At 37.8% G+C, this 22,317-nt stretch overlaps 1 protein-coding gene across 1 annotated transcript in view; it reads left to right on the plus strand.

Annotated features, from left to right (window-relative positions):
- The window catches only part of MYH15 (myosin heavy chain 15), a 187,605-nt gene that overhangs the window by 23,894 nt on the left and 141,394 nt on the right, over nucleotides 1-22,317 (plus strand). Inside the window, 3 exon segments of the mRNA XM_007450546.1 lie at nucleotides 1,746-1,849; nucleotides 3,078-3,216; nucleotides 17,975-18,108. Of these exon segments, the coding sequence (XP_007450608.1) occupies nucleotides 1,746-1,849; nucleotides 3,078-3,216; nucleotides 17,975-18,108 (377 nt within the window).

The following is a 22,317-nucleotide window of genomic DNA, read 5'->3' on the forward strand; positions in this document are numbered from 1 at the left end:
TTTCCCTACTTATCCATGATTCTCTCCCATAACTCAAACTTGACCTTGTGGAGGCCTTCCCTGATCACCCTATCAAAAACTGCAACTCTGCATCTCCAACACATTTTACTCCCTTTCCCTGCTTTTATTTATCTCCATAGCAATTACTATCTTACATATCATATATTTTACTCATTCTTTTTGTATTTTTTACTTCTATCTCCTCCTGTTGGAATATAAGCTTTATGAGGGCAGGAATGGGATTTTTTTTCAATGATTTATCCCTAAAACTTACAATAATGCCTGGCATATTACTGGATCTCAAACAAATATTTGTTGATATGAAGTGAAGCATAAGGAAGAATATAAGGAGATTCCTGAGAAATAGTAACATTTCAGGGACATTTGAATCACCATTGAAGTAAATACTTTAAAAAATTATTATGAATTATATTTCTATTTAAGTTATATATTATCCTTGCATTCAGCCTGATTTCTTTTGGGCTAGCCCAATTACTTTTATCAAATAGCTTTATCAAAGTATTATTGACCTAAGTGTAAGTATTGACATGTGTATCTATGAGGTGAAACCATCACCATAATCAAAATAATGTACGTATCCATTCAAAAGTTTTCTCGTTATCTCTTGTAATCCCTCCCTCCTGACCATTCTCACTCCCTCAAGCCCTCCTCTTCTAACCCAGTCTCTAGACAACCACTAGTATGTTTTCTGTCACTTATATGCTTTCTGCAATCTATAGATTAGGTTGCATTTCTAGAATTTTATAACATGGAATCATGCAGTATATATTCTTCTTTTTCTGGCTTATTTCACTCAGCATAATTATTTTGAGATCCTTCCATGTTGTAGCACATATTCATAGTTCATTCGTTTGTTTGCTAAGTAATAATAATCCATTGTGTGGCTAGACAATGTTTTGTTAATTATTGATGGACATCTGGGTTGTTTCCAAATAGAGCTGCTATGAACATTCACGTAGCCCAATTTCTTTGTTTCTGAGATTTGGGGTTCAGGATAATAGAGCCTCACTTCATTGAGTGCTAAACAAAACTCAGATTGGCTCATAAAACTTCACTGGGAGCGAGTGTCAGGCTTTAAGAGGTTAATGTGATTTGGCCACGTCGGTTGCAGATGTGCTGCTGACAGCTTGCCTTGGCTTCAGCTTGCATTATGCTTCCTGACTAAGTGAATCATATGAGGAGTCTTAGACGTATCAGAGGTGCAGCACCGAACACAGTAGCTGATTTACGGATCCCTTGAAAGACAGACTCAGCCTCCTAATAGGGAGGACGTGATGTGACAGGATTACACTGCTAATGTTCCCTGGGTGCTGACCCCAGGGTCGACCTGCTTCCTAGCTTTTGAAGCTCAGGCCTGTTATAATTTACAAACCACTTTTTGTCCTCTGACCCTCAACCATGTATCTAGGCCAAATTCCTGTTTTCAAAGTTTTGCCAACATGCATTATCAGTTATTTTTGCACACCAATTCAAGCTGCTGCAATTGAATCTGCTTTCAGATTTGGCCTGCCTAGTCTTCTCTTGGGAGGCATTAACACATGACTGACAAGTTAATAGAGGGCAGAAATTGATTGCAGAGGTTTGGGCGTAGACTATGGATTTTATTTTGGCTTGTTTACAAGTATGCTGTAAGCCGTAAGAGTAAACTGTGAATATTGGTCACTTATTTTCTAAAGCCTTGTGGATTTCTTTAAGCTGTTTAACTGATGGTTTTCCCACTGCAGATATGCTCCTTGTGTCTGAAAATCCCTCTGACTTTCACTTTTGCTCTCATGGAGCAGTTGCTCTGGAGAGCTCAGATGATGCTGAAGAATTGCTGGCCACAGATGTAAGGCTTGTTAGTTATCAAAGTCTGGTAATGACAATGAGAAATGAAAGAAAGCATCTTAGATCTCCTCTCTTCCAAAGGGTCCTGGAGAAGTGACCTTCCTTCCCCTGGGGGTGGAGAGTGGAAGGAGCCCCTCCAGGACGGTTTCTGTCCAAAGTTTTAACTTATTTATTTTGTCAATATAGTGACTTCGGTACATATGGAAAAGTAGGAAGATGCTTCAACTCAGTGACAACCACTGTTTTTAGTCTTTATTTTTTTCTATTTGGGATTGTTGTTACATAGTTGTTTTGGTGGTTTTTTTAAAATCAAAGATTATAATCATACTGCATATGCTATGTGATATATACTTTGCTTTTTTGATTATTCTTAAGCATTTTTAGTGTTATTACAAACTTCATAAACATTTAAATGGATACTTAATATTTTATCAGACATTAATTCTATAGTTTATTTAATCATTCTCCTACTGTTAGACTGAAGGTTGTGTTTTGTTTTTTTTTTCCTACTGTGGTGAATGTCTTTGTAGGTGAGTGCTTTTTCTATATATCAGAGTCACCTTATGCTAGATTCCTAAAAGTGAAATTACTAGGTAGGATTATGAATTTTTTATAGTCTCTTGATACATATTCTAAATTAACCACTAGAAAGATTGTACCGATTTCCATCCTCCTAGAGTGTGTGAGAACACACTTCTTACCATGTGCAGTGGCTTCCTAGGATGCTGTTCTTTGGTGACATGGTTTTTCTTTTCTTAAATACTTCCTTTTGCCAGTCTTTAAAATGTATCTGGAATAAAGCTGGGAGAACATATGGGATCCCAGAAATAAGCAACCTATCAGATATGGTGCTACTTTCTTCCATAACCATGAAAGGCAAAATAATTTAGCTCATATAGCCAGTTAATGATAGATTATTGGAAAGGAGAGGAGGGGGGCAGGGCAGCCGAGGAAAGTTCTAAAACTACTGGAAATTAAACAAGTCAAGCCATAAGCCTTCCTAATTCTCTTTGAAAGGGATAAGCAGACCGCGGGTGACCAACACTAACAGGGCCAGTTTGCATTGCTTTGAGCAGAGCTGTCACACTTCACTTCGGGGCTGTGGTGATCTGTCTCCTGGCAGCCCACAGCCCACTGAGTGGAGGGAGGTGTGACACACAGCGGGGGTGAGGTGCTTACTGCAGCCATTAGGCAAACGAAGACTTGGCCATCTGCTTCTCTTTTTACAGCAAGCCATGGACATTTGGGGCTTTCTTCCTGATGAGAAGTACGGATCCTATAAACTCACTGGAGCCATCCTGCACTTCGGAAACATGAAATTTAAACAGAAGCCCAGAGAAGAGCAAGTAGAAGCAGATGGCACAGAAAGTAAGGATTACTTTAAAGACATGGCATGTATGCTCTTCAAATCCCTGACCTCAGGCCTGCTCCCCTTTTCCTTGCAGTTAAACTCACCTCGAAGTTTTTGGAAAATGTTGAAATTAATCAGCAGTCTCCCTCAATTGCTGTTCCACCAAATTATTCTCTCAGCCAACATTCTGAATTAGAATCCTTGTATCTCAGGATAAGACACATTCCTTAATTAATTATTGATGATGCCAGTAAATTTGCTAAACTTGGGTGATATAGGATTGACTAAGACGTAGCCTGTCTTCAGCATATAGACTATTGAGAAAAACAGAAAAAGGAACAAATTACCATGAGATGTATGAAGTGACATAATGAAGGTGTGAACAAAGATCTGTAGAATTCCAAAGCAGGAGTTTTCCACTGGGTTGAAAACAAAATGGCTTCTTTTCCCTTTGTTTTTTATTCATATTCTAAAAATCTATAGTCATGCCTGCTTACCAAAAAGATGTATAATGAGTTATCTGTCTAGAATGATCATCAAAATAGAAAATCACAAATATGAAAAGAAGGAATCATAGTCATAATTATTTCATTTAATATTAAAATTCCTGGCAATTGCAACAAAAAGGAAAAAACATTCATTCAAATCTTTCAACAAATAATTTTAAAAATTTTATATTTTTAATTGTGGTAAAATATACACAACATAAAATTTTACCCATTTTAACTGTACATATTAGTGCCATTAAGTACTTTCACATTGTTGTGCAACCATCACCACTATTCATCTCCAGAACTTTCTCATCATCCCAAACTGAAACTTTATACCCATAAAACAATAATTTCCTATTACCCCCTACCCCTAACCCCTGGAATATTTTACTCTACTTTCTGTCTCTATGAATTTGACTACTCTGGGTACCTCATATAAGTGCATTCATACAATATATATTGTCCTTTTGTGTCTGGTCTATTTCACTTAGCATGATGTCTTCAAGACATGTTGTAGTAAGTGTCAGAATTTCATTCCTTTCTAAGGCTGCATAACATTCCATCGTATGTATATTCTACTTTTTGTTTATCCATTCATCTCTTTATAAACACTTGAGTTACTTCCACTTTTCACTAGTGTGAATAATGCTGCTGTGAACATTAGTATTCAAATATCTGTTTGAGTCTGTGCTTTCACTTCTTTTGTGTATATAGCTAGAAGTGGAATTGCTGGATTAAATGGAAATTCTATGTTTAATTTTTTAAGGAACCACCATATTGTCTTCCATGGTGGCTGCACCATTTTCCATTCACAACTGCAATGCACAAGGGTTCAAATTTTTCTACATCCTCACCAACACTTGTTGTTTTCTGTGGTTGTTTTTGTTTTTTGTTTTTGTTTTTTTTGATAAGAGCTATCTCAATGAGTATAAGGTGGTGGTGTCTCATTGTGGTTTTTTTTTTTTTAATAGATCTTTATAGGAGTATAATTGCTTCACAATACTGTGTTAGTTTCTGTTGTACACCAAGGTGAATCAGACATATGCATACATATGTCCCCATATCCCCTCCCTCTTGAGCCTCCCTCCCATCATCCCTATCCCACCCCTTTAGGTCATTGCAAAGCACCAAGCTGATCTCGCTGTGCTATTCTTCTGCTTCCCACTAACTATTTTACATTCAGTAGTGTATATATGTCAATGCTACTCTCAGTTCACCCCAGATTCTCCCTCCTACCTGTGTCCTCAAGTCCATTCTCTATGTCTACATCTTTATTCCTGCTCTGCAACTAGGTTCATCAGTACTTTTTATTTTTTTTAAAAGTCCATATATATGTGTTAGCATACGGTATTTGTTTTTCTCTTTCTGACTGACTTCACTCTGTATGACAGACTCTAGGTCCATCCACCTCAGATAACTCAATTTCATTTCTTTTTATGGCTGAGTAATATTACATTATATATATGTGCCACATCTTCTTTAGCCATTCATCTGTTGATGGACATTTAGGTTGCTTCCACATCCTGGCTATTGTAAATAATGCTGCAATGAACATTGTGGTACATGTCTCTTTTTGAATTATGGTTTTCTCAGGTATATGTCCAGTAGTGGTATTGCTGGGTCATATGGTAGTTATTTTTAGTTTTTTAAGGAACCTCCACACTGTTCTCCATAGTGGCTGTATCAGTTTTCATTCCCACCAACAGTGCAGGAGGGTTCCCTTTTCATCATACCCTTTCCAGCATTTATTGTTTCTAGATTTTTTGATAATGGCCGTTCTGACTGCTATGAGGTAATATCTCATTGTAGTTTTGATTTGCATTTCTCTAATAATTAGTGATGTTGAGCATCTTTTCATGTGCCTCTTGGCTATCTGTATGTCTTTCTTAGTGAAATGTCTATTTAGGTCTTCTACCCATTTTTTAATTGCATTGTTTGGTTTTTTTTTGATATTGAGCTCCATGAGCTGTTTGTGTATTTTTGAGATTAATCCTTTGTCTGCTGTTTCATTTGCAAATATTTTCTCCCGTTCTGAGGGTTGTCTTTTTGTCTTGTTTATGGTTTCCTTTGCTGTGCAAAGCTTTTAAGTTTAATTAACTCCCATTTGTTTATTTTTGCTTTTATTTCCGTTACTCTAGGAGGTGGGTCAAAAACGATCTTGTTGTAGTTTATATCAAAGAGTGTTTTCCCTATATTTTCCTCTAAGAGTTTTATAGTGTCTGGTTTTACATCTAGGTCTTTAATTCATTTGGAGTTTATTTTTGTGTATGGTGTTATGTAGTGTTCTAATTTCATTCTTTTACATGTAGCTGTCCAGTTTTCCCAGCACCACTTATTGAAGAGGCTGTATTTTCTCCATTGTATGTTCTTGCCTCCTTTGTTGTAAATTAGGTGATCATATGTGTGTGGGTTTATCTCTGGGCATTCTATCCTGTACCATTGACCTATATTTCTGTTTTTGTGCCAGTGCCATACTGTCTTGATTACTGTAGCTTTGTGGTATAGTTTGAAGTCAGGGAGCCTGATTCCTCTAACTCCATTTTTCTTTCTCAAGATTGCTTTGGCTATTCGGGGTCTTTTGTGTTTCCATACAAATTGTAAAATTTTTTGTTCTAATTCTGTGAAGAATGCCATTGGTTGTTTGATAGGGATTGTATTGAATCTGTAGATTGCTTTGGGTAGTATCGTCATTTTCACAATGTTGATTCTTCCAATCCAAGAACATGGCATATTTCTCCATCTGTTTTGTCACCTTTCATTTCTTTTATCAGTGTTTTATAGTTTTCTGAGTACAAGTATTTTGCTTCCTTAGGCAGGTTTATTCCTAGGTATTTTATTCTTTTTACTGTGATGGTAAATGTGATTATTTCCTTAATTTTCTCTTCCTGATTTTTCATTGTTGATGTATAGGAATGCCAGAGATTTCTGTGCATTAATTTGTATCCTGCAAACTTACCAAATTCACTGATTAGTTCTAGTAGTTTTCTGGTGGCATCTTCAGGATTTTCTATGTATAGTATTATGTCATCTGCAAACAGTGACAGTTTTACTTCTTTTCCAATTTGTATTATTTTTATTTCCTTTTCTTCTCTGATTGCCATGGCTAGGACTTCTAAAACTATGTTGAATAAGAGTGGTGAGAGTGGACATCCTTGTCTTGTTCCTGATCTTAGTGGAAATGCTTTCAGTTTTTCACCATTGAGGACTATGCTTGCTGTGGATTTGACGTATATGGCCTTTATTATGTTGAGGTAGGTTTCCTCTATGCTCACTTGCTGGAGAGTTTTTATCATAAATGGGTGTTGAATTTTGTCAAAAGCTTTTTCTCCATCTTTTGAGATGATCATATGGTTTTTATTCCTTAATTGGTTAATGTGATACACATTTGTCAATGTGTATCACATTGATTGATTTGCGTATATTGAAGAATCCTTGTATCCCTGGGATAAATCCACTTGGTCATGGTGTATGATGCTTTTAATGTGTTGTTGGATTCTGTTTGCTAGTACTCTGTTCAGGATTTTTGCATCTATGTTCATCAGTGATATTGGTCTATAATTTTCTTATTTTGTGAATCTTTTTCTGGTTTTGGTATCAGGGTGATGGTGGCTTCATAGAATGAATTTAGGAGTGTTTCTCCTTCTGCAATTTTTTGGAAGAGTTTGAGAAGGATCAGTGTTAGCTCTTCTCTAAATGTTTGATAGAATTTCCCTGTGAAGTGAATTCTATCTATCTGGTCCTGGACTTTTGTTTGTTGAAAGAGTTTTAATTATGGTTTCAATTTCATTACTTGTGATATGTCTGTTTATATTTTCTAATTCTTCCTGGTTCAGTCTTGGAAAATTGTACCTTTTGAAGAATTTGTCCATTTATTCAAGGTTGTCCATTTTATTGCCATATAGTTGTTTGTAGTAGTCTCTTATAATCCTTTGTATTTCTGCAGTGTCAGTTGTGATTTCTCCTTTTTCATTTCTAATTTTATTGATTTGCATCCTCTCCCTTTTTTTTTCTGGCTAAGGGTTTATCAATTTTGTTTGTCTCCTCAAAGAACCAGATTTTAGTTTTATTGATCTTTGCTATTGTTTTCTTCATTTCTATTTCATTTATTTCTGCTCTGATCTTTATGATTTCTTTCCTTCTACTGACTTTGGGTTTTCTTTGTTCTTCTTTCTCTAGTTGTTTTAAGTGTAGGGTTAGATTGTTTGAGATTTTTCTTGTTTCTTGAGGTGAGATTGAATTGCTATAAACTTCCCTCTTAGAACTGCTTTTGCTGTGTCCCATAGGTTTTGGATCACCTTTTCACTGTCAATTGTTCCTTTGTATTTTTTTATTTCTTCTTTGATTTCTTCAGTGATCTCTTGGTTATTTAGTAGCGCACTGTTTAGCTTCCATGTATTTGTGTTTTTTACAGTTTTTTTCCTATAATTGATTTCCAATCTCATAGCATTGTTGTCAGAAAAGATGCTTCATATGATTTCAATTTTATTAAATTTTCTGAGGCTTGATTTGTGACCATAATGTGATCTAACATGGAGAATGTTCTGTGTGCACTTGAGAAGAAAGTGTATCCTGCCACTTTTGGGTGGAATGTTCTATAAATACCAGTTAAATCTATCTGGTCTATTGTGTCATTTAAAGCTTGTGTTTCCTTATTTATTTTCATTTTGGCTGATCTGTCCATTGGTGAAAGTGGGGTGTTAAAGTCTTCTATTATTTTTGTGTTACTGTCGATTTCGCCTTTCATGGTTGTTAGCATTTGCCTTATGTATTGAGGTGCTCCTATGTTGGGTGAATAAACATTTATAATTGTTATATCTTCTTCTTGGATTGATCTCTTGATCATTATGTAGTGTCCTTCCTTAGCTCTTGTAACAGTCTTTATTTTAAAGTCTATTTTATCTGACATGAGTATTGCTACTCGAGCTTTCTTTTGATTTCCATTTGCATGGAATATCTTTTTCCATCCCTTCACTTTGAGTCTGTATGTGTCCCTACATCTGAAGTGGTTCTCTTGTAGACAACATATATATGGGTCTTGTTTTTCTATCCATTCAACCAGTCTGTGTCTTTTGGTTGGTGCACTTAATCCATTTACATTCAAGGTTATTATCAATATGTATGTTCCTATTACCATTTCCTTAATTGTTTTGGGCTTGTTTTTGTGAGTCTTTTTCTTCTCTTGTGTTTTCCACCTAGAGAAATTTCTTTAGCATTTGTTGTAAAGCTGGTTTGATGGTGCTGAATTCTCTTAGCTTTTGCTTGTCTGAAAAGCTTGATTTCTCCATCAAATCTGAATGAGATCCTTGCTGGGTAGAATAATCTTGTTTGTAGGTTTTTCTCTTTAACTCTTTAAGTATATCTTACTACTCCCTTCTGGCCTGCAGAGTTTCTGCTGAAAAATCAGCTGATAACCTTATGGGGATTCCTTTGTATGTTATTTTTTGTTTTTACCTTGCTCCTTTTAATACTTTTTCTTTGAATTTAGTTTTTGTTAGTTTGATTAATATGTGTCTTGGTGTGTTTCTCCTAAGGTTTATCCTGTATGGGACTCTCTGTGCTTCCTGGACTTAGATGACTCTTTCTGTTCCCATGTTAGGGAAGTTTTGGACTGTAATCTCTTCAAACATTTTCTCAGACCCTTTCTTTTTCTTTTCTTCTTCTGGGACCCCTATAATTCGAATGTTGGTGCATTTAGTGTTGTCCCAGAGGTCTCTGAGATTGTCTTCAATTCTTTTCATTCTTTTTTCTTTATTCTGCTCCTTGGCAGTTATTTCCAGCATTTTGTCTCCAGCTCACTTATTCTTTCATCTGCCTCCGTTATTCTGGTATTGATTCCTTCTAATGTATTTTTCATTTCAGTTATTGTGTTGTTCATCTCTGTTTGTTCTTTAGTTCTTCTAGATCTTTGTTAAGGATTTCTTGTATTTTCTCAATCCATGCCTCCATTCTATTTCCGAGATTCTGGATCATCTTTATTATCATTACTCTGAATTCTTTTTCAGGTAGATTGCCTATCTCCTGTTCATTTATTTGGTCTTATAGGTTTTTACCTTGCTCCTTCATCTGTGACATATTTTTTTGCCCTCTCATTTTTTTTTTTTTTTATGAGTGGGATTGTGTTCCTGTCTTACTTGTTTGGCCTTAGGCTTCCAACACTGGAGTTTGTAGGCTGTTGGGTAGAGTGGGTCCTGGTGCTGAAATGAGGTCCTCTGTGAGACCTCATTCTGATGAATATTCCCTGGGGTCTCAGGTTCTCTGTTAATTCAGTAGTTCAGACTCAGAGCACCCACTGTAAGAGCTTCAGCCCAAACCCCTGCTCGCAAACCAAGAGCTCACAAGCCACATGGGGTGGCAAAAAAAAAAAAGAGAGAGAGAGTACAATAACAAAGTAAAAAGCAAAATTAGACTGGAAAACTAACAGATACATTAGAAAGAATATAAAAATTAAAATATAGATGAACCAACAACTGGAAGGTACAACGTACCACAATAGTAAAAAAAGAGGAGGAGGGAAAAGAAAACGAAAAGAAAAAAAAGCGGTGTGTGTGAAGGCCTTAGCTGTAGAAGGTGGGGCCTAAGCAAGGGCGAGGTTTGGGCGGTAGGTGGGGTGTATGCTTAGGACCCACAGGGCTGGAAAATGCCCTGGGGGCTGTGGGGGGGTTGGGGCTTAGGCTCAACAGAACAGAAGGGGCCCAGTTGTGCCTCCCGCCCCCATGTCAGAGAGCGGGGACCTCACCTGGGAGCCCAACAGGCTTCCTGGTTTCAAGTGGACGAGACAAATGCCCTCTGCTCCTCTCCTGCTACTCCCAGAGGGCCCCTCCCACCTGCCTCTCCTGATCTCCTGACCTCCCTCCTATGTCCCCAGGACCAATGCGGCCAAGGGGAGGGGCTGCGCCCTGGAGGGCAGGGGACCAGCCTGGGAACCCAGCAGTTTCCCCAGGCCTGAGTGGCTGGGGCAATCGTCTCCTCTGCTGCTCCTCCTGGAGGGCCTCTCCCACCTGCCTCTCCTGATCTCCCCAGCCTCAGGGTCACTGATCCTGTCTGGCCTCCCCTTCTCCTCCCCGCTCAGTACCCCCACATCCTACCAGTTCACTTTGGGGTTCCTCCTGTCTCCTTGGGCACCAGGGTCCCCCACCAGCAGCCAGCAGGTGCTCTAGTTGTGGGGAGACACGCTCATTGTGGTTTTGAATTGCATTTCCTTGATGATTAGTGATGTTGAATATCTTCATGTATTTATTGGACATTTGTATATCTTCTTTGCAGAAATATCTATTCAATTCCTTTGCCCATTTTTTGGTTGCATTGTTTGTTTTTTATTGTTTAACAAATAATTTTTGGGGGCAGTCTGTGTGGGGGACTATTCCTGGTGCTAGAGATATACCTATGAACAAGATATAATCCCTGTCTTGATTGTCTAGTGTGGGAGATAGACAATATATAGATAAATGGACAAATATGCATGAAGTCAGAATGAAAAAATTAAAGCAGAGTAAAAGAACAAAAAATAATAGGAGTTGGGGGTTATCGTTGATAGGGTGGTCAGAAAGTCCCCTCAGAGAAGAGGACACTTGAGCTCAGAGGAAAATACAGTAAGGAAATGTGCCCTGAGTATTGTGTAAACATCTTCTATATTAATAAATTAATATATGCTTTCATGGCATCTTGCTGCCTTATTTTGCTGTTTTTGTCCGTGTTCTTTTTTTTGCTTTTCCAACGCTTTGAAACAAAGTTTTTAAAATTATTTTTATTACAAAAACAAGGAATTGTTATTAATTAGAAAATACAGATAAGCAAATGAAGCAAAGTCTCTCATACAGTCTCCATGGTGGTTCCTTCTCAGGTTCTTTACTGGAGCGTCCTCATCTTCCTTACTTCTAACTGCTATAAGGCTGCTGAGCTCAACTCTTGAAACTTTTCTCTACTCATTTCTTAGCTGATCATCTCAAACTCAACATGTATAGAACTGAACTCCTCATCTCTTCCTGCCCCTTCATTTCTCAGTCTTCTTAATAAATGTCAACTGGATTCTCCTGACTCAAATATTAGAGTCATACTGAACTTCTGTCTTTCTTGTTGTCTCTACCTTTAAATATATGTAAAACTCACAACTACCCACAATCACATGTTCACTGCCACCGCTTAGCCTGAGCCACCATTTCTCACCAGACTGTTGTGATAACCTCCTTATTGATCTCCCTGTCTCCACCCTCATCCCATCACTGTAGTTTACATACTGCAGCCAGCAGTGATCCTTTCATAGTGTGAACTAGCCCATGTTCCCTCCTCGGTGCTAGGTTCATGCGTGGCTTCCATCTTACTCAAAATAAACCCTCAATCCTCATCATAACCTCCTTCTGTTACCTCTCTAAATCTCTCTATAATCCCATCTCCATATAATGCTTGATAATATGAAATTTATATTTGGTCTTTGTCCCAATATCTGGCACAGAGCTCTTAATTTGGAATTTCTTGAGTGATGAGAGCCATAAAGGTGCCTTTAATGTTAACAAGGTGACTTTTGGACTGTACCTATGGATAGGGTCTTGTCACCACAAGAACTAACCCTATGATTAGAGAGTTGGAACTTTCAATCCCACCCCTGTCATGGCAGAGGAGCAGGGCTAGAGATTGAGTTCAATCACCAGTGGCCAATAATTCAATCGACCATGCCTATGTAATGAAGCCTAAAAAATAAAATCTTAAAAGGACAGTGTTCAGATATCTTCTTGGTTGCTGAGCACGTGGAGATTTGGGGAAACTGGCATCCTTGGAGAAGGCGTGGAAGCTCTGTACCCTTTACTCATACCTTGTCCTATGCATCTTTCCCATTTGGCTATTCCCGAATTATATTCTTTTACAATAAATCATTGATCTAATAAGTAAAGTGTCTTTCTGAGTTCTGTGAGCCTCTAGCAAATTAACTGAACCCAAGGAGGGTGTTGTTGGAACCTCCAATCTGTAGCTGGTCAGTCAGTAGCCTAAGTGACAAGCTGGGCTCACAATTGGCATCTGAATTGGGGGAAGCAGTCTTGTAGGACTGAACTCTTAACCTGTGGAATCTGATGCTATCTCCAGGTAGTTGGTGTAAGAGTTGAGACATCCAGCTGGTGCCACAGAACTGCCTAGCATGGACCCACGCACCTCAGTGGAATCAGGTGCAGAACCCCCACCTACCTACCCTTTCCCCATTCTCTCACTCCCCTCACTCAGCCCACGGGTCTCTTGGCTCTTTTGGGATCATTCGAGCTCTCCTGTTGCAGGGCATTTTCACTCACTCCTCCTTCTATCTGGAACTCTTCCTAGGTATCTTTATGGCTGACTCCCTCACTTTGTCAAGGTGCCTTCTTGGATGTTATGTTATCAGAAAACCCTTCCATGACTGCCCCCACCTCCTTCTCATTATCCTCTGTCTCCTTACCCTGAATATTTTTGTTTGTGTCATTCATACAGCTGTTTTATATTGGGTGTCCTACTCTCCAGTCTCCATCAGATGTAAGCTTCATAGGAGCAGGGGCCTAATTTGTTATGCACTGCCGTATTTCTAGGTTTTAATACAGTGTCTGGCACTGTATCATAGTAGCCCTTACTGTAGTAGTAAATAATTATTTGTTAAATGAATCCTACCCACTCAGGGACATAGGACATATCCTTTGTCTTTTTCTAGTTGAGTGACTTTCTCAGTATGCTCACCAATATTAGCAGTTACAGCTTTCCTCCTGCCAGTTAGCCAGATTTTATTTTACATTTAAGTATTAATAAAGTTAACATTTTTGTGGGTTATTACCTATTTGTGTTGTTTCTTTTTAGAATTTTTATTTCCATTGTTAGCCCATTTTTAAAATTGAGGTACGGGATTTTTCTTTTTGATTTCTAAGGGCTCTTAATATTGATATATTAAGCACTTGTAATGCTCCTCCCAGTCATTTAAGAAGGAATTGAAGGAGCTGGACAGATGGAGAAGAGGATGGAAAGGGGGAAGGGACCCAAACCTAAGGGGACATCCTTGCCTTTACCTCCTTCTTGAGTCCCAACCTCATATTTCTAACTTTCTACTGCATATTCTCCTGCTACCCTAAACCCTGCATGGCTAAAACTCAGTGTATCATGACGTCCCCCAAGTGATGTCTTCCTGTTGACTTTTCTATTCATATTCACAGTACTGCTCTTCTCTCTGCTTCTCAGGTTAGAAACCTCTTGGTCATGTTTCTCAGTCTCTCTTTTTCCCTTTCCCGTTTCTAGTTTAGACTTTCAGCACTTTTGCACTCCAGTGTCCCACAGTGGGTTCGCTTTCTCTGTAATCTCCTCACTCTCGTCTATCTTGCATGCTTCCACAATATTAATCCTTCTGAAGCCTGACTCTTATTATGCCATTTCTCTGCTAACAGCCCTTTAACATATCCCCATTATTTAATTAATACCTTACAGTGGCATCAGATGTCTCCTGAGACCACAAATCACCCACATTTCTGTTTATCTCACTTCCTAACTTGTTGGTACCATCCACCGTCTTTGACCATCGCTGCACTGCCTGCCTCTGGGCCTTTAAGTCATGCTGTTCCCTGTCTCAGAAATGCTTGTTCTCCCATACTTGCCCATCAAAACCCTTCTCATCCTCCAAGTCTCAGATGAAATGCCGTTTCTTTCTCGAAGTCTTCCCTGGTCATGCAGTCCAGAAGGGATCTCTTTCTCTTTCAAACTTTCATGATACTCATAACTGGTCTCTTATAGGCAGTTGTTTTATTGACTTGCTATTTTTTCCTGTGTTTTATTTACTCTCATGGATTATAAACTCCTTGACAGCAAGGATTTTTGTCTTGTTTATCTATCTTCTTACTATAGCATCTAGCACCAGGTCTTGCACATAGCAAGTGCTCAGAAACTCAGTTCAATAAATTAAGGAAGTTTGAACAGCTCAGAAACCGTATTATAACCCTACATAAAAGACTAATTGAAGATCATTTTCAAAACCCTTTTTCACATTAGCCAGATTGTGGTGACAAAAATGGATTTTGTTTCTTTATATCTGGTTATTTATAGATCAGATAGAACTGGGATAGAATTGTCACACTGGAAAGGATTGCCTCTTGTTTTTCTTTACCTCCTCACCTGTTTTCAGTTGCAGTCAGACTTTGTTCTCTCCATCTTCTAAATGTACTTACCAAACCTGTCTACCCTTCTCTAGAGAGTAGTTCTCAAACTTGGTTGCACATCAGAAAGCACCTGGGGAGCTTTTTAATTCCTGAAGCTCAGGCCTCACCCGGACCAAAGGAAACCAATCTCTGAGGGAGGATGCAACCATAAGGATTTGTTTTTATAACTTGCCAGGTGACCCCAATGTACAGACAAGGTTGAGGACCCTCTGAGAAGGACTGTTCTCAGACCCTCATGTGTATCAGAATCACCTGGCAAACATGCTAAAAAATAGGCCCAGACCCTAACCTTCTTCAGTGAGCTAGTCCTTTGTCCCTTAATGAGCTCTCCAGGCTATTCTAATCCACACCACCATTTGAGAAACCCCTCTAGCTAAACCTCTCCCAGGTAATATCATAAAGCCTAAGTTAAAATTTATGGTTTTATTCACAAGGTCCTAGAAAATGATGTTTATTGATAGGAATTTCATAAAGTCTCTTTGGGGAACACATCAGCTTACATGTTGAAAATATGTTTACAGATGATGCTGTCTTCATGATGGCATCTCCTAAATGTCAGAAGGACATTTATTCATAGATTTAACTTTTAATGCAAATGAAGTTTTTTTTTTTTTTTTTGGAATATGATGACAACTATTATTTTCTGTAAAAAAAAAAAAAAGGAGAACGTGAGATGTCTAATGTACACCTGTGGGATAAATCCACTACTCCTCTGTCTGCATATCCTTGAGTGTCTCTGGAGTAGATGAGAAATAATTCTGTAATGTTGAAGGCTATTTCTGTTAGAGCTTAAGGTGGGATACAGAGAATTGGTTTCCTTTGTTCATGGATAAAAATAGACTCAAAGGACTGTCATTAACACTGGGAAAAGGTTGTATGAGATTGAGACTATTGTTACCTATATTGTCCATCTGAATGCTTCCAATGCATAGAAAATCGAAGTCCTGTCTTTTTTTTTCTGGACAGATATTGTGGAATTGTTCGTTTTTCACATTGTTGGTTACTGTTCATCTCTGCTCAGATTCATCAGGCATGCTGCATTTCTCCCTTCCTTTGAAATATTTTCACTTTGGGTTAGATGCTCTTTAAAGTCTCTTCTGGTTCAAAAAGTCTATGATTCTGACCCATTGGCTTCTCAACTTGAAATAATCAGGCTTTTGTCTCCAAACATGGCACTCCTAGCAGGAATTATTCAGCATAGGATGAGCATGTCTGCTTTACTTTTGATTTTTCCATTTATTTTCCCCAAAGGGCTTTGCATTTTGAAAGATTTCATAGCAACTGAGTACCTAGACCATTATCATTGATATGGAGTAGGTGTAGAGCTTCTAGAAATGTATGTATAGTATACATTGATTTTATTTAACAAGTAAATCAAACATTTCAAGCTTTTCAAGCCTTTGTGAAAATTTTAAAGGCTGACAGAAAGGAAATGGATATTGTTAGTACAAATGACATACAGCTCTCTAAATGTGTTTTGTTTTTACTTTATTCTCTATTTGTGGTTACTGCTCAGGAAATTTTGTACTACTTAGTGAAGTAAGGAAAGACTGCATTTTCTTCTATATTAAGACATTAATTTTATGGAGTTACTACATCAGATATACTAGCATATCTCAGGATTCATTTAAAATGGAAGACAGCAGAGAGGTTCAATTGAGTAAAATATTCCTTTTGTCTGATAACTGAAAAAATCTGCAATTTGAAATGTGTTTGTAACTTTTTGCCTGTGGCATTCTTCTGTGTTATTGCCATTTTTTAACACCTGGTGTGATACATGTCTACTTACTTTTCCTTCTGATAACACTTAATTCTTCTTCACTTCTTTCCTTAGAAGATAGAAGTGCTGTTTTATAAAAGTACAATTGTATGGGTTGTAAGTATTCTTGTTAGGCAGCAGAGGGCACTATGGGGCAGAGGTTTCACAGGAAAAGGAAAGGTTTCTGAAAGATACTGGGCAAGTGTTCTGGCTTCTGCTGATTGGCAGCTGTCTTGAATTATCCAATGACATGGTCCAAGTTCCAGTTTCATTGAAAGGATCTACAAATGTATATGTAAAAGGAGAAAATAGGCAAATAATGAAAATGAGATTTTTCATATCCTTCAAATAAATAGTTCTCTTCAGAAGAGGGCCAGTATCAAGAAAAAGATTCTTTTTAAAAATGGAGTTATAATTCCCGTATTATAAAATTTATCCTTTTAAAATGCACAGTTTAGTGAGTTTAAGCATATTCACAATGTTGTGTGACCATCACGCCTATTTAATTCCAGAACATTTCATTACTCCAAAAAGAAATCCTGTACCCTAAAGTAGCTACTCTCCGTTCCTTTCTCTCCCAGTCCCTGGCAACTACAAATCTACTTTCTGTCTCTATGGACTTGCCTATTCTGGACAGTTCATATAAATAAAATCGTACAATATATGGCCTTTGTGTCAGGCTTCTTTCCCTTACTGTAAAGTTTTCAAGCCTCATCCATGTTGTAGCATGCATCAATACTTCATTCTATTTTATGACTAAAAAAGTTCCATTGTATTAATATACCACATTTTGTTTATCCAGTCATCAGCTGATGGACATTTGTGTTTTTTTCATGTTTTGGCCATAATGAATAATGCTACTGGGAACATTTGTGTACAACGATTTTTTGTGAACATACTTTTTATTTCTCTTGGGTGTATACCTAAGAGTGGAATTTCCGGGTCCTATAGTAACTATGTTTAACTTTTGAGTAGCTGCCAAATGGTTTTCTATAGCAGCTGTACCATTTTATATTCTAGTAGCGTATGAAGGTTCCAATTTCTCCACTTCCTCACCAAAACTCGTTATTGTCTGTCTTTTTGATTATAGCTATTCTAGTGGGTGTGAAGTGGCAGTTCATTGTGGTTTTGATTTGCATTTCCAAGAAATAGAGGCTTTAAAACATTTAGGATTCATGCATTTATTTCAAAACTACAATCTACCTTGCTATAACATTCTAAACAAACCATCCTTCCATCTTTTGGGTAGTCTATTGGGCTAGAGTGGAATGAATTTTAATAATGTTTTCCTTGCTCTCCCCCTCCCCACTTTCCTCCTTCTCTTTTTCTCTCTCCCTCCCTCCTTCCCTTCTTTTCCTTCCTTTCTTCTGACCAGATGCTGACAAAGCTGCTTTCCTCATGGGTGTTAACTCCTCTGAGCTGGTGAAGGGCTTGATCCATCCTAGAATCAAAGTTGGTAGTGAATATGTTACTAGAGGCCAAATTTAGAACAGGTAAGGTATTTCCAGAGCATTACGATTCTATGATCTTGTAGTAATCGTACACATATCGTATTTGTGTATTTTTCAACTTCTTATGATGTCTGCAACAAGAACTTCTATAAAAAAGTGACTTTGGGCTTCCCTGGTGGCGCAGTGGTTGAGAGTCCGCCTGCTGATGCAGGGGACACAGGTTCGTGCCCCGGTCCGGGAAGATCCCACATGCCGCGGAGCGGCTGGGCCCGTGAGCCATGGCCACTGAGCCTGCGCGTCCAGAGCCTGTGCTCCGCAACGGGAGAGGCCACAACAGTGAGAGGCCCGCGTACAGCAAAAAAAAAAAAGTGACTTTGATAAGTATTCCAAATGTTTTCATCTGTGATGCACACCACAGTAAATGCTCTTGTGTTGAGTCTTTCTAGTCTGAAATATACCATTTTGACAGTTTTCCCTTAGGTAACAAGTCCCTTTGCAGATGCAGACAAGTCCTTTACATGTTGTTATCAACATCTTTGTTGTCCAGCTAAGAAGTTTTAAAAGCTGTTGGTTTCTGACATGAATAAAATTGGCAAACTGACATCTATCACCTATTTGGAATATTGACTTTTCAGGCAATCAGACACATTCATTAAGAGTTTCAGAACATATGCTGAAGTTAGCATTTGATTTGAAGAGAGGGGAAAAACGAGACTAGAAGTGAGAGATGGAAGGTCATATAGGTTTTATTCAGTATTCAGTCGAATGTTTTAACTATAGAATAAAAAAGTGCTCTGAGGACTGCTAATCCTGAGGCTTTGCCATAAACAGTCCCAGAGCTGCCAGGTAATGAGAACATCTAAGTATGCTAGTGCATTTCAAAATAATAATTTACATCTGTTATGTGTTAGTCAGTATGAGGTAGGCCATGCTGCAGTAATACACACACAGTAAAGTCTCAGTGACAATAAAGTAGGCATTTATTTCTTACTCATACCAAGTCCAATACAAATTGGACCACCTTCTTCAGTTTTGTACTTAGGCCATCTGGAATGCAAGGCCTCCCATGTTGCTGCACAGGGGAAAAGATGATTTGTGAAGAAAATACACCCACTTTAAATGCTTGGGGCTAGAAGTGATATCACCTTTACTAATATTCTATTGGTGAGAATTAGTCAAATTCTCTCCTTAGCTACAGAGGGGCTCAGAAATGTAGTCTTTCTGGAAGGAAGAAGTGGCTTGATCACATATAATATATATAAAGCATTCATATTATCTCCTTCCATTCCTACAACAATACTCAGAGTTCAGTAGCGCAGGGATACTTAACTTATGTTTTTTCCAGTTGAGGAAACCAAGGTTTAGGGAACATAAATAACATTCCAAAGGACATACAGCTTGTATTCAGGTGACACTTAGACTGTCTTACTCTGTATACATCTTAAATCTGAAAATGAGATAGACAAATGTGCAAATTTGTGATAGAAGACAGTTATTTTGACTACAATAAATTCTCTTTCATTTGGTTTATTAAGGCATCTGGTGTGACTATGTTATTTAAAACAGTTCAACAACTGATCAAAATCAATTTCCTAGTTCAGCTTACTCTATAAATCAATAATTCTTCCTCTACCATAATACCAATTGTATGGGAAGAATTTTCTTACATTTTTGTCCTCTGTGGTAATCAGAGTTCCTTGAGGCCATGGACTGTGTCTAATTCATCTTAATACCTCAGCATCTAGCACACTGCCCTGCAAGCAGTAGGTGCTCCATAAATGGTTGGGTTTCTTTTATTTGCATCTTTATTGAAGTATAATTGCTTTACAATGTTGTGTTTGTTTCTGCTGTATAACAAAGTGAATCAGCTATATGTATACATATATCTCCATATCCCCTCCCTCTTGCACCTCTCTCACACTTTCTCTATCCCACCCTTCTAGGTGGTCACAAAGCACTGAGCTGATCTCCCTGTGCTATGCAGCTGCTTCCCACTAGCTATCTATTCTACATTTGGTAGTGTATATATGTCAGTGCTACCCCATCACTTTGTCCCAGCTTCCCCTCCCAACCCCTGTGTCCTCAAGTCCATTCTCTGTGTCTGTGTATTTATTCCGGTCCTGCCCCTAGATTCATCAGAACCATTTTTTTTTAAGATTCCATATATATGTGTCCACATACGGTATTTGTTTTTCTCTTTCTGACTTACTTCACTATGTATGACAGACTCTACGTCCATCTACCTCACTACAAATAACGCAATTTTGTTTCTTTTTATGGCTGAGTAATATTCCATTGTATATATGTACCACATCTTCTTTATCCATTCATCTGTTGATGGACACTTAGGTTGCTTCCATGTCCTGGCTATTGTAAATAGTGCTGCAATGAACATTGTGGTACATGTGTCTTTTTGAATTATGGTTTTCTCAGGATACATGCCCAGTAGTGGGATTGCTGGGTCATATGGTAATTCTATTTTTAGTTTTTTAAGGAACCTCCACACTGCTCTCCATAGTGGTTGTATCAATTTACATTCCCACCAACAGTGCAAGAAGGTTCTCTTTTCTCCACACCCTCTCCAGGTTTTATTGTTTCTAGATTTTTTGATGATGGCCATTCAGACTGGTGTGAGGTGATACCTCATGGTAGTTTTGATTTGCATTTCTCTAATGATTAGTGATATTGAGCATCCTTTCATGTGTTTCTTGACAATCTGTATACCTTTTTGGAGAAATGTCTATTTAGCTTTTCTGCCCATTTTTGGATTAAGTTGTTTGTGTTTTTGATATTGAGCTGCATGAGCTGCTTGTATATTTTGGAGATTAATCGTTTGCCAGTTGCTTCATTTGCAAATATTTTCTTCCATTCTGAGGGTGGTCGTTTTGTCTTGTTTATGGTTTCCTTTGCTGTGCAAAACTTTGAAGTTTCATTAGGTCCCATTTGTTTATTTTTGTTTTTATTTCCATTTCTCTAGGAGATGGGTCAAAAAGGATCTTGGTGTGATTTATGTCATAGAGTGTTCTGCTCTGTTCTCCTCTAAGAGTTTTATAGTGTCTGGCCTTACATTTAGGTCTTTAATCCATTTTGAGTTTACTTTTGTATTTGGTGTTAGGGAGTGTTCTAACTTCATTCTTTTACGTGTAGCTGTCCTGTTTTCCCAGCACCACTTATTGAAGTGGATGTCTTTTTTCCATTGTATATTCTTGCCTCCTTTATCAAAGGTAAGGTGTCCATATGTGTGTGAGTTTATCTCTGGGCTTTCTATCCTGTTCCATTGATCTATATTTCTGTTTTTGTGCCAGTACCATACTGTTTTGATTACTGTAGCTTTGTAGTAGTGTCTGAAGTCATGGAGCCTGATTCTTCCAGTTCACTTTTCTTTCTCAAGATTGCTTTGGCTATTCATGTCTTTTGTGTTTCCATACAAATTGTAAAAAATTTTTTTCTAGTTCTGTGAAAAATGCCGTAGTAGTTTGATAGGAATTGCATTGAATATGTAGACTGCTTTGGGTAGTATAATCATTTTCACAGTGTTGATTCTTCCAATCCAGAAACATGGTATATCTCTACATTTGTTTGTATCGTCTTCGATTTCTTTCATCAGTGCCTTATAGTTTTCTGCATACAGGTTTTTTGCCTCCCTAGGTAGGTTTATTCCTAAGTATTTTATTCTTTTCTGTTGCAATGGTAAATGGGAGTGTTTCCTTAATTTCTCTTTCAGATTTTTCATTGTTAGTGTATAGATATGCGAGAGATTTCTGTGCATTAATTTTGTATCCCGCTATTTTACCAAATTCATTGATTAGCTCTAGTAGTTTTGTGGTAGTATCTTTAGGATTCTTTATGTATAGTATCATGTCATCTGCAAACAGTGACAGTTTTACTTCTTTTCCAATTTGGATCCCTTTTATTTCTTTTTCTTCTCTGATTGCTGTGGCTAAAACTTCCAAAACTATGTTGAATAATAGTGGTGAGAGTGGGCAACCTTGTCTTGTTCCTGGTCTTAGTGGAAATGGTTTCAGTTTTTTACCATAGAAAATGATGTTGGCTGTGCTTTTGTCATATATGGCATTTATTATGTTGAAGTAGGTTCCCTCTTTGCCCACTTTCTGGAGAGTTTTTATTATAAATTGGTGTTGAAATTTGTTGAAAGCATCTATTGAGATTATCTATTGAGATTATCTATTGAGATTGAGGTTATATGGTTTTTATCCTCCAATTTGTTAATATGGTGTATCACATTGATTGATTTGCATATATTGAA

This window comes from Lipotes vexillifer, unplaced genomic scaffold, assembly GCF_000442215.2.
Source record: "Lipotes vexillifer unplaced genomic scaffold, Lipotes_vexillifer_v1.1 scaffold946, whole genome shotgun sequence".
NCBI classification, from domain to species: Eukaryota; Metazoa; Chordata; class Mammalia; order Artiodactyla; family Lipotidae; genus Lipotes; species Lipotes vexillifer.